General features: G+C 43.0%; 1 protein-coding gene across 1 annotated transcript in view; it reads right to left on the bottom strand.

The window, feature by feature from the left end:
* The window catches only part of RB1 (RB transcriptional corepressor 1), a 71,733-nt gene extending 62,992 nt beyond the window's left edge, over positions 1 to 8,741 (bottom strand). Inside the window, exons 1-2 of the mRNA XM_021528421.4 lie at positions 8,584 to 8,741; positions 8,281 to 8,398 (exon numbers count right to left, since the gene is read on the bottom strand). Coding sequence (XP_021384096.1) covers positions 8,281 to 8,398; positions 8,584 to 8,672 — 207 coding nt within the window. The 5' untranslated portion in view covers positions 8,673 to 8,741. The remainder of the gene's footprint in view (positions 1 to 8,280; positions 8,399 to 8,583) is intronic.
* Between the last annotated feature and the right edge of the window lie 7,097 nt (positions 8,742 to 15,838).

Below are 15,838 nucleotides of genomic sequence, written 5' to 3'. Positions count from 1 at the left end.
TACAAAACTAACCAGCCACCCTCAACAACATGACAACTGACAATTATTTAAGTCACAATTTTCTTCCTACATTCCTATTTGAGTGTTTCTACAAATCATGAGTCCTTGCACAAGAGAAAATTATTTTGAAATAAGCTATTAACAGACTGAGATGCATTTGTTGATATATAAAGGGATATAAAAAATTATGAAGGTTAATGCTAGCTAGTGAACTACCAAGAAGGAAGACCACTCACACTGAACAGCCCCTGGAGTCAGCTGACCTTGTTTATTAAATAAGTTCCTTTCACTCCATGCTCCTGCAAACTCAGGCCATGATGTTGTCCTGTAAATACAACACCTCGTAGGGCAGGAGGTCTGAGTGCTACCAAGCGATTAAAGCGTTCCTGGTTTGTTGCCTACCCAAACAAGCCTAGCTTTCCTGGGCAGCCTAGCTCAACTCTGGCAGGATGAATGCTAGAAGGCCACAGCAATGCTTTATTTGATAGAAGAGAGGTCTGGTTTTGCAAGAATGACCTTTAAACTCCTTGTCCAGTATGGTTGGGGGTAACAACTCATTTGTTTCTACAAACAAGCAGGCAGTTTCAGAGGCAGCCTAATAATCCATGAGATTGAAACCATTACAGACAGCCAAACTCCAGTATTGGGACTATTCCCACACCCATTGTTGATGGTACAGGGTGCTTTGGACACCTTCTTCTCAACACAAGATGTTAGATGACTGCTGGCCTAACACGAAAAATTACACACAACCCAAGATAAATAGATTATGGGTTGTTTTTTTTTTTTTTTTTCCCAATAGCAAAGAAAAGGTGAGCAGCACCTGAGTATGTCTGCCTTATAACATAGTTGAGACAGGATGGAGATGAAAACATGCAAGAACACCAGACTGGGACTACCCCACTAGCTGCTGCTGTTTAAAACAATCAAAGACATAGGTAAACTGCAGTCTTCTCAGAAAATAAGGTAACTTCCATAGCCATGCATGAAGATTCCAGTGATTTTAACCCATAAATATTGTCATGATTTAACCCCAGCTCATAACTAAGTACTACACAGCTGCTTGCTCACTTCTAGTCCCTGCAGTGGCAAGGAGTGTCAGAAACCAACCATCACAGCTTGAGAAAAGAACCATTTAATAACTAGAACAAAATAAAACACAGCAATAATAACAACACTAATAATAACTGCAATGGAAATAAAAGAGAGAGGCATAAAACCTAACAGAAACAAGTGATGCTCAATACATTTGCTCACCACACACTGAACAATACCCACCCAGCCCACCCCTGAGCAGCAATCAGTAGCTCCCAGCACAACTCCAATGCAATTTATATAGTGGGAATGACGTTCTTTGGTATGGAATACTCCTTTGGCCAGCTCAGGACACCTGTCCTCATTATGCTCCCTCCACATCTTTGTGAGCATGCCCATTGGCGGAGCATGGGAACCTGAATGGTCCTTGATTTAGGGCAAGTACTACTTAGCAGGAACTAAGCACCAGCACTGTCAACATTCTCATGCCAAACATAGCACTATACCAGCTTTATTCCAGCTGAAACCAGAACAAATATAAACATCATGGGGCAGAGGAAGAGAAAAGGAGATGTCTTCCTTCCTTCCAAGTCACATTCATAAGAACTCTCCTCTTCACACCCCTTCCCTCCCCAAGTTCTTTTCTATACAAACGAGTTAAAGTTGACTGCTGAACAAAAACCGCAGCATCTTGTTCCAACTATTTTGCTTTGTTTACAGTCAAAGCAGATGATTCATTCAGAGGGACTTCAATGCATGGGAATGAAATGAAGACAAACTCATAGCCAGAATTTAATTTCTGCGTGTTTTCTTCTTCACCAGTCTGACTCAAGATCGTTGTTGATACAGCATCACTACAGAAAATGGGCAGGACAACAGCTCAACATCTGCCCTTGGCCATCCCTCAGTTTCAGTAAGATGACTTGCAGTGACCTTAATTCAAGTCATTACGAAGCAAAGTCTACCTACCAATCACTAGCCCTAAGATTATTTAGCATCTAGTAGCTCACATAGATTTCTCTTTTTATCACCTTTTATATTTAGGATTTCAAGGAAGCTGCGCTATGAGTTTGGGCAACGCAGGTCAGTTCTAGTGAATCAATATAGTTTTCTATAGGAAAATATCTAAAACTCTTAAAAAATCTTTCAAAGTATTTCTCATTCTGGACTTATCACTACCTTTATTTGATTTGATTTTTACCAGATGACTAGTTTATTTAAAATCTAGTGAAAACAACCTGGGAAGACTCATTAGCTTAAAATGCTCATCCAACAATTATTGTAAAATGGGATTCTTGCCTCTCTTCTATACAAATGCAGCTGAAAGGTGCTAAAAGTACTAACAGGAATAACTTCTATTCTATGCCTCCAGAGGTTCTCCAGTGCTAAACAGTCCCAAGGAGGAGATGGTCACAGGAAGTCACAGCTCTAGTATGCAGTTAGAGATGTTTACTCTTCTGACAACACTGATATCAATTTTGATGACAGCCTACAAAAGTGATCCAGGAATAGAAGCTTCAAATGATGATGTGTAAAAGAAGGTCAAGGGAAATGTACATGAGAAATATGCAAACACAGATGGATACTTGAATCAAATGGGATATAGGATGTCTCACTGTAAATATCAAGCACCTGATTTTCAAAGAGGAAGATACAGAACTTGGCTTCTTAACATAAAATCTCAGTTAGTACATTCCAGTCAATATAGAGGAATAGCTTGATGGTACAAGAACACAGATATTTGTTAGAGATAGTCCAAAGGCGGTTACAGAGATGATCTGGGGGCTGGAGAGAGTTGGGGTTTTTCAGTCTGGAGAAGAAGAGACTTCAGGGAGATCTTACAGCATGTTCCAGTACCTCAAGGGAGCTATAAGAGAGCGGGAGAGGGACTTTTGACAAGTGCATGTAGCGACAGGACAAGGGGGAATGGCTTCAAAGTGAATGAAGCAGGTTTAGATCAGGATTAGGAAGAAATTCTTTTTTGTGAGGGTGATGACACACCAAGACAGGCTGACCAGAGAAGCTGTGGATGCCCCATCCCTGGAAGGGTTCAAGGCCAAGCTGGATGGGGCACCAAGCAATCTGGTTTAGTGGAAGGTGTCCCTGCCCATGGCAGGGGGGTTGGAATCAGATGACCTTTAAAGGTTCCTTCCAACCCAAACCATTCTGACTTTACATGTTTATGACTACAGTGAATGGAAGATGACTGGAGGGTAGACTCAAGAATCTCTCACAACAGAAAACTGTTCAGAATAAAAACCTGCAGGAAAAATATCCCAGTGGAAAAAAAAAAAAAATCTGTGACCACTATAAGCCTTGTCCACATATAAGAAGTTCTTTGTAAAGACAGATCCTTCATTTTTCAGCAATACCAGTTTTAAATTTTCTATTGAACATTGTCTGGGATTGAAGATTACTATTAGCTCACAACAGAGGAGATCAAATTCAAATATAATACTAGCTGAAAATAATCAAGTCAATGGAAAGTATTGAACTAGTAAAAATAGTTCATCTGATATGCAAAGTTCCCATTACACTTTTACATGCAGCAAGACTGGAAAGGTCATCAATCTCTCTCCAGGATAGGCAGAAGATGAGTAAAAAAAGAAACTCTATACCAGTTGCCTGAGCTTTTAAAGTCGAAGGGCACATACAAGCAGTACATCTGCTGCTAAGATACTGAATATCATCAGCAAGAGGCCATGGAGATGATTTGTTTGTTTTGGGACTTTCAGTAGCTCTTCTTTTTTTAATAACTGAGGATCCTAAAATATCTGTAATTTTGCTCATCCATTCAAAGCTTCAATGGATTCAGGTTCAGTTCAGCTGCAGTTCTATAAAGGAAAGATAAAGTCTAGACAGAAAATACTTTGTTAGCTCATATGTGTTTCATGCTTTTACCAAAAGCAAGAGGCCTCTGTCTTTTAACATGAGGATGAGGTGGCTTACCAATTAAAACATTATCTTTTTAATAAGAAACCACAACCGAAAGGAATTTATTCAATTTAAATGTGAAATTTTATGAACTGGGGACACTTGGCCTGCTGAATATGAACTCTGGTCTAAGCAGACCAACATTCCATATTTAAGTAGTCTTTATTCCATTCTTAAACTACAGTTTACCTTGTACGTTTTCTTCACTAAGAAAGCAGTTCAACTCCTGCACAAACCAAGTGCTCTGCAGCATCTGTATACCAGTGTAAGACACCAGTTGGGGAGAATTTCAGGATGTGAGAAAAGTAATTAGAGACAAGAAAAAAACGCCTAGAATGTCTTCATATGCTAGAGACTTTCTGAAGGAAAGGAAAAGGCAGCAATAATTCATCTCTCATGGGGTACAGACTTGGCTGGTACAGAATTTTACACCACTGGATTGAATTATAACAGAAGCAAATTAGTACAGTACTTGGGGGAAAAATAAATGGGCAAACAAAGCTAAATTAGGAAAACCTAACTATGCAGACTGCAGATCTTCCACCATGACAATTTTTTAATAGCAGGTTAGCCAAATACTTGATAAAAATGGCTCAGGAATTCCAGACTCTGAACAGCTGAACTGCAGCAGGAGAACAGTGAGCCACATTTCCCAAACAGTGCTATTAACAGCCAACAAAAAATGGAGCTCCTACCCACGCACCACATATTACAGCCAACTAAGCCAATGAGCTTGAAGCATACCAGACCCTAGGCTTTAAGGTCCTTGGCAGACTCCAAATTCTATCGATTTCTTAAAGCACTTCAATTTTCTTTGGAGAAATCTGGTTCCAATCAAACCATATCATCTGTTCCTCACATGGGTTCTTTCCAATATATTCAGCAACAATTTGTTCAAGCTTTTCTTTCCTGCTTATATCACCCCATATTCTACTTCAGATTCTCATTGTGTTGTTCTATACCAAAACAAAGAGTAGCAGAACAAAACAAACAAGCTTCTTCTTAGCAGTATTAGTATGGCTTCCTCGACTATTTCTAATATCCCTTACACCAACAATCACATACTGCTCACCAAAGTACATTAGTAATTCCACTAAATCTATTCATTCTATCTAGAATTTACAAGCACTATTGGTTCATAATAGAGATTTCAGGAGAGTTACAAAAAGTTAAGAGTACAAGAGAAGCAAGGATCAGAGCCAATGTTAAGCCAACAACAATCAGTGTGTAAAAGTTTTGAAACTAAAACTGTAAAAACTACAACTCTAAAAGATTCTGTTCATCTAGACAGCTTGGTTTAATAAAGAAAATAAATGATAGAGAGGACAGAAGTATTTGTGTGACACCAATGAAACGCTCTCTCTTAGATAAACACTTCCATACTCTCAATAAGCTTGTATGGGAGTTCACCAGATATCCTAAGATATTAAAAAGAAACATCTTTCTGATTACACATCAGACACCTTCCTTCATCCCACACACCAAAAGTGTTGCTTCAGCATTTGGGGTTCTCAGAGATGTTGAGTTACCATTTTATTGTAGAAGAATGTCATTAAACTTGGCTGTCACAGAGGGAAGCTTTAATGCTCTCCTACTATGAAGGAAAACACCACCATATTTAACAGACAGCTGTAGTGCTTTTGAACAATCCCCCTCTGCAGACTTGTTTTTTACAACTAGAAGTCAGCCACATTTTCCAGAAAAGTTGTGTTACCATCTCTCTCGTCACCTTGCTCCTCCTCCACACCTGTCAAAGAGGTTCAGCTGTTTCAAGGACTCACAGCCCAGTTGCAATAGGGTGCACCTGTATATCCTTGACTCACACGCTGTGGAAACAGGTAACTGCAGACCACTGCAAGGAAAGCCAAAGTGCTTGGAAAGGAAGGGCAAGATAAGAAAGCTGAAATTTCAAAGTATCACCACTAGTAGCTCCAATGTTCAAAAGAAAAAAAAATATCAGAGTGGAAAGCTGTGACATCTGATGGAAAAAAAAGCAGTGGCTCCAATGGGCATTGGCATTCATTCCAGGGAGTAGCAGATAACAGGTTCTCTCCTCCTGGCTTACGCCTGCCTGGCCAATAAAATGTCTCACTGAAGCACAGGCACATTTAGGCTGCTAGGTCACGACATTCTAGCAATTTATTGTGTAAATGCCTGCCAAAAATAATTGCTTTATACTTCTAAGCCACATTTACCTGGTTTGCAGAGTCTCTACACATGCACCCTAAGCAACTCAAAAAGGACAGTATGCAAGATGTTTTCAAGTCATTAAATGTGCACTGAGCAAGGATATGGCAGATGTTCAGACTGCATCCAAACCCACATCTGCACCCTGAGTATCTGCCAGTTACCACGGTACCTAAAGTCTTGGCCATACTGCTTTCTAGTTACCCGTACAAGTGCCCTTCACGTCCTCAGAGATTTGGCAGGCACAATTCTAGTATCAACCACAATAAAACAAGGCCAGTGAGCCAAGAAAGGCAAGGTTTCAGGTCTTTGTACTTTGCAAATGGCTTGAGAGGTGGATTCGTAGATGCTACCTCTATTTCCATCAGCAGCCTTATGATTTAAGCTTTTTCAAGTCAAACCAACTACATTGCTAAACAGAAGTGTTCTGGTAAGTATTTGCCTCAACTGGTGGCCTGCTGTTTAACTTTTTGCTTGAGAACAGAAAGCTGCTACATAGCTTCTGCTCCAGTTCAGAACTGAACAGGTTACTACTGAACTTCACTGATCAAAACACATGCAGCTGGTGCTTGCAGGACAAACCCTGGGACTGCCCCTCCAACATAATACCTTTACCAGAGGGAAGAAAAGAGCAGCCTCCGCCTGAATCCCTGCAACTTGAAGAATAGAACAGAGTCGTCCTGAGAAGCCAGGCTTGCCGTAAGAGCTTGACTTGGGAAAAGAAGCAGCAACTAGCCAGGCTGTTACTTTGCTTGACTTCAGAGTCAGACAAAGCCTGCTCTCAGCTAGAAGTAGCAACTCCAGTGCCTTCCAGGTCCCCATGGAGGCACACAGTTGACAGCTTACTCATTTCAACACCCTGCAGATAGAGCTCTAAGTCTGAGCGAAAGGCCTTGGACTGAAATTAAATGTAGATTTTTTTTTTTCCCTGTACATTGAAAGACTGTCAACAAACAATTGCAAGACAACAGGTATTAGTTATATATCATAATGAAGGTCTGGTTCTGAATAGGTAAAGGAAGCAATCTCCAGATGCTGAAAGGTTTCAACCACCATGTATCTTATCTGTTCACTGCTAAGTAATGATCAGTGAAAACAAAACTTTACCTGTAAATGAAATTTTCAGGATTATATTGCAACCTGCCTTGTTTTTTTTTTTCAGTCAAGGGAAATGACTACTCCTGTTTTCATTCTTATAGAGGAACTTGACTATGATTTTAGGTGAATGTTTCCCATGAACACCCATGACCAGAAATTATATCTGTTACTGAAAGAGCTGTGCAGTCTCCCTTCCATTATATTGTTAGTCCATTATGTGAATGTATCAAGACCTGGTATATCCACACTGCAGTTTAAAAAACACAGATTACAAACTATTAGTAGTGACAGCATAGCTGTGACAGGTCAGCTCAAGTTGCAGAAGGGTAAGCAGAAGTCAGAACACGTACATCAATGCAAGTCCACACGGTGGGAATAATACCCCAGCTAGATATTATGCAACTGCATCAGGACTCTACAACAAAGCTTTTGCCATGATTTAGCTGTATTACAGCTGTCCTCTGAGCCAGCTCATACTGAGGAGAAGGAAAAGCAAAAATCAAGAAAGGCTTTATTAATCTGTTTACACATGCCTAATGACTAATTTGAACGGAAATGCCTCATTGATAAGCACAGGTTAACATTATGCAACAAAAAGGCAACTGTCTCTGCAACAGTCATCTCAATACCCTTTCTGCAGCTTCATAAAAGATGCAAAGGGGAAAAAATACACAGAAACACACAGTAAGACTACCTGCATAAAGCTGATTAAGACATATTTGAAATAACTTGCAGTTGGAAGAATTCGCTGATCACATGGTGCTATTTTCTAATGCCACTTGTTAGTTATCTAAAAGGACTCCTGAGCACGCACTTTTATCACAAAATATTAACAAAAAAGAGCAATCTACAGAAGCCGGTTTACACAGACGTGAACATGGCAACACCCCACTTCAGTCTACCTTCGCTTGGAAAAAGCAGAGTACGTGAGCTTTGGCTGTGGGAGCCCCGGCCGCGGCTGCAGCGAAGCTAGGGCGCAGCGCCTGAGCTGGGGCACAGGGCAGACCGAGCGATGCCGCTACTCACCAGAGCTCCATCCGCTGCCGACAAGCTCTCGTACGTCTTCCACGCTCTCTCCCTCACGCTCTCCGACACCTTCAGCGCCTCACACAGCGCAGCGAAGTCCGCTTCGCCGACCTCGACCCTAGGAAAAGCATCGCACATCGCCAGCGGGGACAGGGACCGCGGGGCGACCACGAGACCCACGCCACCGGCTGCCGGAGCCGCCCCGGGGTGACACCGCCCCGCACCGCCCACAGCCCGGCCCGCCGGGCGCCGAGAGCCCCGGGGCGGCCCGCCCGCCTGCAGCGAGGCGCCGAGAGCCCTTACCGGGGGGCGGCGGGCGGCGCGGAGCCGCCGTCGGGGCTGGGGCGCTGCGCCCTGGCGGCGCCCGCCCTGCGCGGGGGCTTGGGCGGCATGGCGGGAGCGGCTCCGGGAGCGCCCGCCGCGGGCAGCACTGACCGGGGCCGCTGCCCCCGCCCGCCGCCCGAACCGCGGGAAAACGGCGTCAGCGCCACTTCCGTCACTTCCGCGCCGGCGGCCGCGCCCCGCCCCGCCCGCGGCCCGGGCTCGGGGCGGGACCGGGGCGGAGGCGGCGCGGCGCGGCCCGGGCTCGGGGCGGGACCGGGGCAGAGGCGGCGCGGCGCGGCCCGGGCTCGGGGCGGGACCGGGACCGGGACCGGGGCAGAGGCGGCGCGGCGCGGCCCGGGCTCGGGGCGGGACCGGGGCAGAGGCGGCGCGGCGCGGCCCCAGAGCCGCCGCGGGAACGGCAGCCGCGCCGTGCCTGAGACTTCAGGCACTCAGCGAGCACAGCCGGTACATCTTTTCCGTGAGCTGGGAAGGAACGCGGGCCGGTGTGTGAGAATAACTGTATGGAATAACTACAGGCGCAGAGCGGAGCAAGAATTGCAGATCCTTTAGGATCTGTCGGTTCATGGAGACCAAGTGCCGGCCCTGCGCGCCGGTCACAGCAGCCGCTGGCAGCGCTGCAGGCTGGTGGCACAGCGGCTGGGGGTGGCCCGGGGTGAAAGGAGCTGGGGGTGCTGGTCCACAGCGGCTGAATGTGAAGCCAGAGTGTGCCCAGGTAGCCAAGAAGGACAATGGCATCCTGGCCTGCATCAGCAACAGTGTGGGCAGCAGGAGCAGGGCAGGGATTGTCCCCTTGTGCTCGGCACGGGTGGGGCTATAACTCAACTGTGTCCAGCTCCTCTCGAGAAGAAAGTCCAGAGAAGGGCAGGGTAGCTAGGGAAGGGTCCGGAGCACAAGTCCTGTGAGGAGTGGCTGAGGGAGCTGCGGGTGTTTAACCTGGAAACAGGAGGCTTGGGAGACCTTACTGCTCTCTGCAACTGCCTGAGCAAAGCCTGTAGTGAGGTGAGGGTTGGCATCTTCTCACAGGTAACAAGTGACAGGACAAGAGGTTGTGGCCTCAGACTGCACCAGGGGAAGTTTAGGTTGGACACCAAGAGGAACTTAATCATAGAAGGGATTGTTAAACATTGGAATGGGCTGCCCAGTGAAGTCACCATCCCAAAAGGTGTTCAAGAAATAACTAGACATGATGGCATTGACAAGGTGGTAGGTGACCAGTCAAAGGATGGCCTTGATGATCTCAGAGGTCTTCTGAGGTCTTCAAATCTAAATGATTCAGTGACGTCTCAATCTGAATTCATCCAAGTCCTAACTGAAATGTTATTTCTAGCACTGTGCAGTAAAATTACATTAATGTAAAAAGTTCAGGTTGTGGACATCTGGATTTTAAGTTAATGAGATTCAAATTGCCAGTGCTCTGATTCAAAGATCTTAGAAATCTGCTTTGTTGTCTGCAGTTGCATACTCACATTTAGAAGGCCAATCTCTGCTGTAAACAAGCATGTTTATTTTCAGACTTACATGATGACAACTTCTTAAAAAAGGAAAAGTATTTGTATGTAAGTATTCTTACTACCTGCACGTATCTGTCATTCACCTGTAAAGCAACTGCTTTTAGTGAGACTGCTGTCAAAACTCTGGATTTAAGAAAATCCCAAACAAAAATCAGCATGAGCATTAATGTGTTATACAATTAAAATTCCCTAGTATTTTTACAACCATACATTCTAGTAATTTGTTCAGGCATGTCCTTTATGATTCTTAACTTAAAACAGGAGAACAGTGTCTGGCTTTCTGCTTTATAATTAGAATTAAACCAATTACAGAAAAGTGAATACAGAACAAATCAAAGTACATAAACTCCAAATTAAACATTTGAGTTGTAGACTGTAGTGGGATTTGGACATTCCTGATTATGATTCTAGTAAAATTGTGGCAGTAGCTTTACCCTGCTTCTAAGCACATTTAAATACTTTTTGTATTCAGATGGTACCAGATGCTGTGGAAGGTTTGGGGTAGGACTGTCTGTCATCAACCACTGAACCACAGACAAGTAGACAGACCAGCTTGGAAAAGTAAGCTGAACCCCTAAACCACAGCTGAGTCCATTGCCTTCTCCTCAGAACTGGCTTTAAGAGCACAAAAGAATTTAAAATGAGAGCAAAGCATCTCAGAAAACTTGGTTGCAGCCAGTGGAGGCCATGCCAGCTGTTAGCAAGACAAACAAACACACCCTCCTGGGTCGCTTCCCTCGCAGCTGCTTTAACATGCTGTTACAGCCAGGCCCTGCATCGTCCAGATGGCAGGCAAAGAATTTGTCTCGTGGCCCTCTGTGCATTGCTCCTTTTAAAAAGTTCACAAACTAGCCTCAGTGTAAATACTATTTTTAAAAAATTGTTAGTGCACCAAGCACCTTGTCATGTCAAATTTTAGGTACTTTTTCATCAAGCAAGGCTCTGAGGGCTCCCCTCCATAAATAGGTAAAAAAAAATATAATCTCAGAATGCTTCAACTTACAGCTGGAAGGAGGCAAAGGGAACAGCAGATGAATCAAGCAAAAATAACCTTTAATAATCCATCCCAAAGCCTTGGGTATAGTAACTACATCTAAACTGCAGTAAGAAGAGTTAACATGTATGTACTTCCAAAGAAAGGCACATCCTTGTGTAAAACCATACTTAAGTTGCTGCACCTCTTTCCCCTTCTCCTTTTAAGACTTACTGATTTGAAAGTTTTAATCCTGTATTCTAAAACATCTTCTAAATTAAGCCTTTAGACTTTTCAGTAAAATTACAGTAAAATTACAAAGGAAAGAAAAAAATCAGCTGCTATTGGGGAAACACAACGGAAACACTGCAATGTCAAATAAAGTATTAATGATAGTTTTTGCATCTGATCTGACAAAACCTTCATTCTAAGCATCTTACTCCAACTGCTTTTATAGTATAGGTCACGGACATATGTGAAGCATTGTCCAGTTCTGACTCATTGTTTCCAGCCTTAGGTAATTTTGTTACATAATGAAAGACAACCTTAGGTAATTTTATTATCCTAATTTTTTCACTTAAAAGTATTTCATGTTAATTGCAACTTGGAATTAAAGCCATTATTTCAATTATAGTAAAATCAGTTTTCTGAAGTTGTATGACCAAAACATCTGCATTTAAAACCCCACTAAATTGAGAGCTTCTGGATATAAGTCCAAATACTAAATATTGGCAGAATTTCTGCTTGAATAAAGCCCATAGGCTGTAAAACTCAAAGACTATAAAGATGTCTGCATGTATCACACCCATTTTCCTGCATGTAACAGGCAGAATTATCTAGGGAGGGGACAGAGGCTTTCCTGGCCAGCCTTTTCTGTGCATTCACATTCCTTGCACTGTTCAGCAGCCCCCAGCCCTCTGCCATCAGTGTCACCTGGAGCCCACCTGTCCTTCTCAAGCCCCAGCACGAGTGCTAACAGGAGCAAGGAGGTGCAGGCTAACTTTTCACCAGCTGCTGCCCTACAGGCCCCAGGCCTTAAGAAGAGCCTTTTTGGAGAAGCACCTGGTGCAGCAGGCAGACCCAAGTGACAGTCTTGCTGCAGGAGATCCTCAGGGACATTCAGGCCATGGCTTGAACAGGCCCTTTGCATTCCCCAGCATCACCTCCCCTGGTAACTCTGTGATTGTGCTGGCATCACTCTGCCTTTGAAATTGGGAAGGGTTTACTGGGGAGATGGGGTGAAACTGTTTGGTTGTTCCTCTTGGTGGTGGTGAGCCTGACCCTTGTGCCATTGTTTCCTACACAAATACACATCCTGCGATATGAAGAATAAAAACCCCCTCTGTAAGTTAATATTTCCACAGTGAGGTAAAATCCATAGGGACCATAACAAACATCTACCCGTTTCTCTTTAAGACGAGAGGGATCTGTCAGACGTTGCCACTTGTAAAAATTCAAAGCCTCTCTCTATACATTGATATTATTATTAAAAAGAATACTTTTCACTCCACAGTTACAGGCATTGGTGGCTTGCTCTTCTCAGAGCACTACACAGGGCACTGCTGGACTCTCAGGACTGCAGTGATAAGTTTAAGGCAGGAATCTCTATTAATAAAGCATTTGACCAAACTGCCAGTGGGATCTGAAAGGACACCACTGTTACTGGATGGGGAAATGGCTACATCTAAAGGATGCCTATGTGCAAAACCTCAACCCTTCACAGATACTTCCAGTTATTTTTCTTGGACATCAGAGAGGTTTTGCATTGATCAAGCTTTTAGACTTGAGTGTCACTTTCTTTTTACTCAGTTGTATTTTTTTATAGAGGAATCATAACTACTTATACAGACCCTCCACATTTTTTGTTCTCTGTGAGAATGGCTGTCAGAGCTGTGTCTGTTTTAACAGATTTGCACTAGTGCTGAGAGCCAGGGTACTAAAAAATAAAATCGCTGACTGGTGCAATTTATCAGATTAAGCCCTAGTGACAGTGCAATTACATCAGACAAAAAATGATCATTCCTGGTATGGCTTTCCTTGCTTACAAGGGTTCCTGGATATCAGTATAAATCATGCCCTTGCATGCACAGCTGCATCACATCCTGTGTTTTGTCACACAAGTACCACCCTGTGTCCTTGGCTGGCAAAGCACTTCAAACCCTGGGTACACTGTGCCCCAAGAGGGTGCAGGGAAGGCATCCTGCGTCCCCTCTGCAGGGCAGTTCATTCAGCTGATACTGCCAACTACTAATGAAATAACTATCAGCAAGCAAGCCACAGCCCTCTTGTTGCAATTACACAGCCATATTAAGGACCCTGCCACAATCCCTCCCTTCCCATCCTTCTCAGTCCCAAGTTCTGCTTCCTCTAACCACATGAGAAAGTGTGCTCTGGCACAGGCAACACCCTGTCCTGCTGCTGGCCATCTCCCCAGCAAGGATGTTTCCCATGCCTTCACTTCCAAGATTTCCTAAGCCTACAAGAAGCAGAATGCACCTCCTGGAAGTAATTCTTAGGAATCAAATTAATCTTAACCAACAACCTAAAAACCAATTGAAAATTAGCAACCATAGCCTGTAGTGAGTGAGTATAAGCATTTCTCTGAACTAAACTAGCCCGTGATCTTATTTCTTTTTGCTATGAGTGGGTCTAAGAGAAAGACATTGTTTACTAATCCGTGGCAGTGAAATACCCTAATTAGGTGAAAACATTTATGTATAGCATTCCAGAAAAACTCCTGGTGTGACAACGGTGTTATAGGTTCTTCTATGTTGCTTCCTCCATAGCAGTAAAATCTCCTCCTACCACTGGAACAAGCAATGTCAGTGAGAGTGCAGCTCTGCTGATGTCTCTAAACCACAAGTTTTTGCTAACACTGATGTGTCACATCTGCATCCTCCCACCCAATCCATATGAACAAACGCACGTATGCACTTAAGACAAGCATCAGGTAACCAAACTCTTACATTTTCAGCCTTGCAGGCCCAAAGAATTTTCTTCATGTCAAGACTTGCCCTTTGCCTCCTTTCTAAAGCTGCAACACTTTAGCTGGAGGAGAGAAGCCTTGGAGCTTTTATTGTGTTTTGCAAGCCCCGATTACATGGATCACATTGATTGGTCACAACAACTTTATTCATGTAAAGAACAGCTCAACATCAGAGGCTTTTTGGGATCCACGAGGGAGCAACATAGCCCCCTCTACCAACTAAACATGGTGGCACAGGATACTGATTTTGCTGCTTCAGTAATAAAGTACGTCTCAGCATTAGGATTGATTTTGTTTTTTATGAGGAGTTTTAAAACTATTTCCAAAGATAATTGTCCAATGAGGCCATTTTTGCACTAACCTTTTTCTGGAATTCGCTGTGCTGGAAATGTGGTTTCTTCAGTGTAGCAGAACCATCTTTGTTTATTAGACTCTTAACTATTATTATACTTGTACTTATTATACTTTTATTATTTAAAAAGGAAAAAAGCCCAAGCATCTCCAAGAGCTATTTCTTTCCATGGATTTGTGTCCCATGCTTCATCAACTTGGTCTAAAAGGGCAGAAGTTCTAACACAAGCTTTTGCTGCACTCCAGGTGTTTTAGGTTGTCTTTCTACACAAACTGCCTGGCATTTAATAAGACACAAGCACATGCTGGGAGCTTTTCCTCAGTGCACACAATTTCTCCCTCCTTCCCCACACTTATTCTCACACTGCTGATTGAAGTAAATTTCCTTCCAACAGGCTCAAAAGCTATTATGGATGGGCGTACAGCATGATCATAGAAACCTGTCTTGTAAGAACAAATCTATTCCTCCCCCTGCTCCACCACCCCTTCAGCAGCCTCATTTGCTGGTGTCTCTGTTAAAGGGCAGACCATAGATCACCAAGTTTGGCTACTCAGTTTTATTTTGAAAACAAGTTAAAGACTGGATGAAGCTTGCTTAGAGATTAACAAGTTTAATGTTTAACTTAGTGAAAATAGGAACAGAACACTCCTGAAAAGGTAGGAAACATCCTTAAAAGTACTTCAACATAAATCTTGCGTCATACAGGGCTCCAAAGAATGCACCAGCAACCTTGTGCTGACATATACTTGACCTTTGTTGCAAGCACACAATTGCAACATCCTGAATGTCTGTAGCTAAAGTTTTCCCAGCAGGTTTTCCAGCTTGCTTGCACATATATTGAGCAGCAGTGTAAATATAATTTACACATTAACATCTAGCCTGTATGCATGTGAGGCCTTATTTGATGTTCATGATTGCCATGCACCATCAAAAATGGATTTAAAAAGTCCAGCTGTAGAATACAGCAGTTGTACTTTCCATTTTACATATAATGCACTTACACCAGGACCAATCAGTAAATTAAGCCACATGCAGATGAATAAAAAAAAGGTATTGTGTATTTAGCAAACTTCCTTTAAAACAAATTGTTTTATCTCAGTCTAAACATTCACAATAGCAGGAAGCTGGATCAAAGCATGTTTACAATTGTATAATAGCTCCAAAAACAGTAAAGCATCCTCCTACTGTATTAAGAAAAGATCCTTTAAAAGATGAAAAATAAGATTAGTACAAAGTCTCTTGACTGAATTAACCTAAGATGAATGATTTGGACACTTATGTTGTATATTATTTAAAAATAGATTACACAGTGTTTTAGGTTTTTTTTCAAATATACCATTATTCTGTAAACATTCCTACTTTTCTGATGAATCAATGCTCAAAATTTGGCC

Source organism: Lonchura striata, chromosome 1 (genome assembly GCF_050655825.1).
Source record: "Lonchura striata isolate lonStrDom1 chromosome 1, ASM5065582v1, whole genome shotgun sequence".
NCBI classification, from domain to species: domain Eukaryota; kingdom Metazoa; phylum Chordata; class Aves; order Passeriformes; family Estrildidae; genus Lonchura; species Lonchura striata.
Note: the sequence above shows the minus strand (reverse complement) of the source record. Positions and strands in the feature narration are given on the sequence as shown.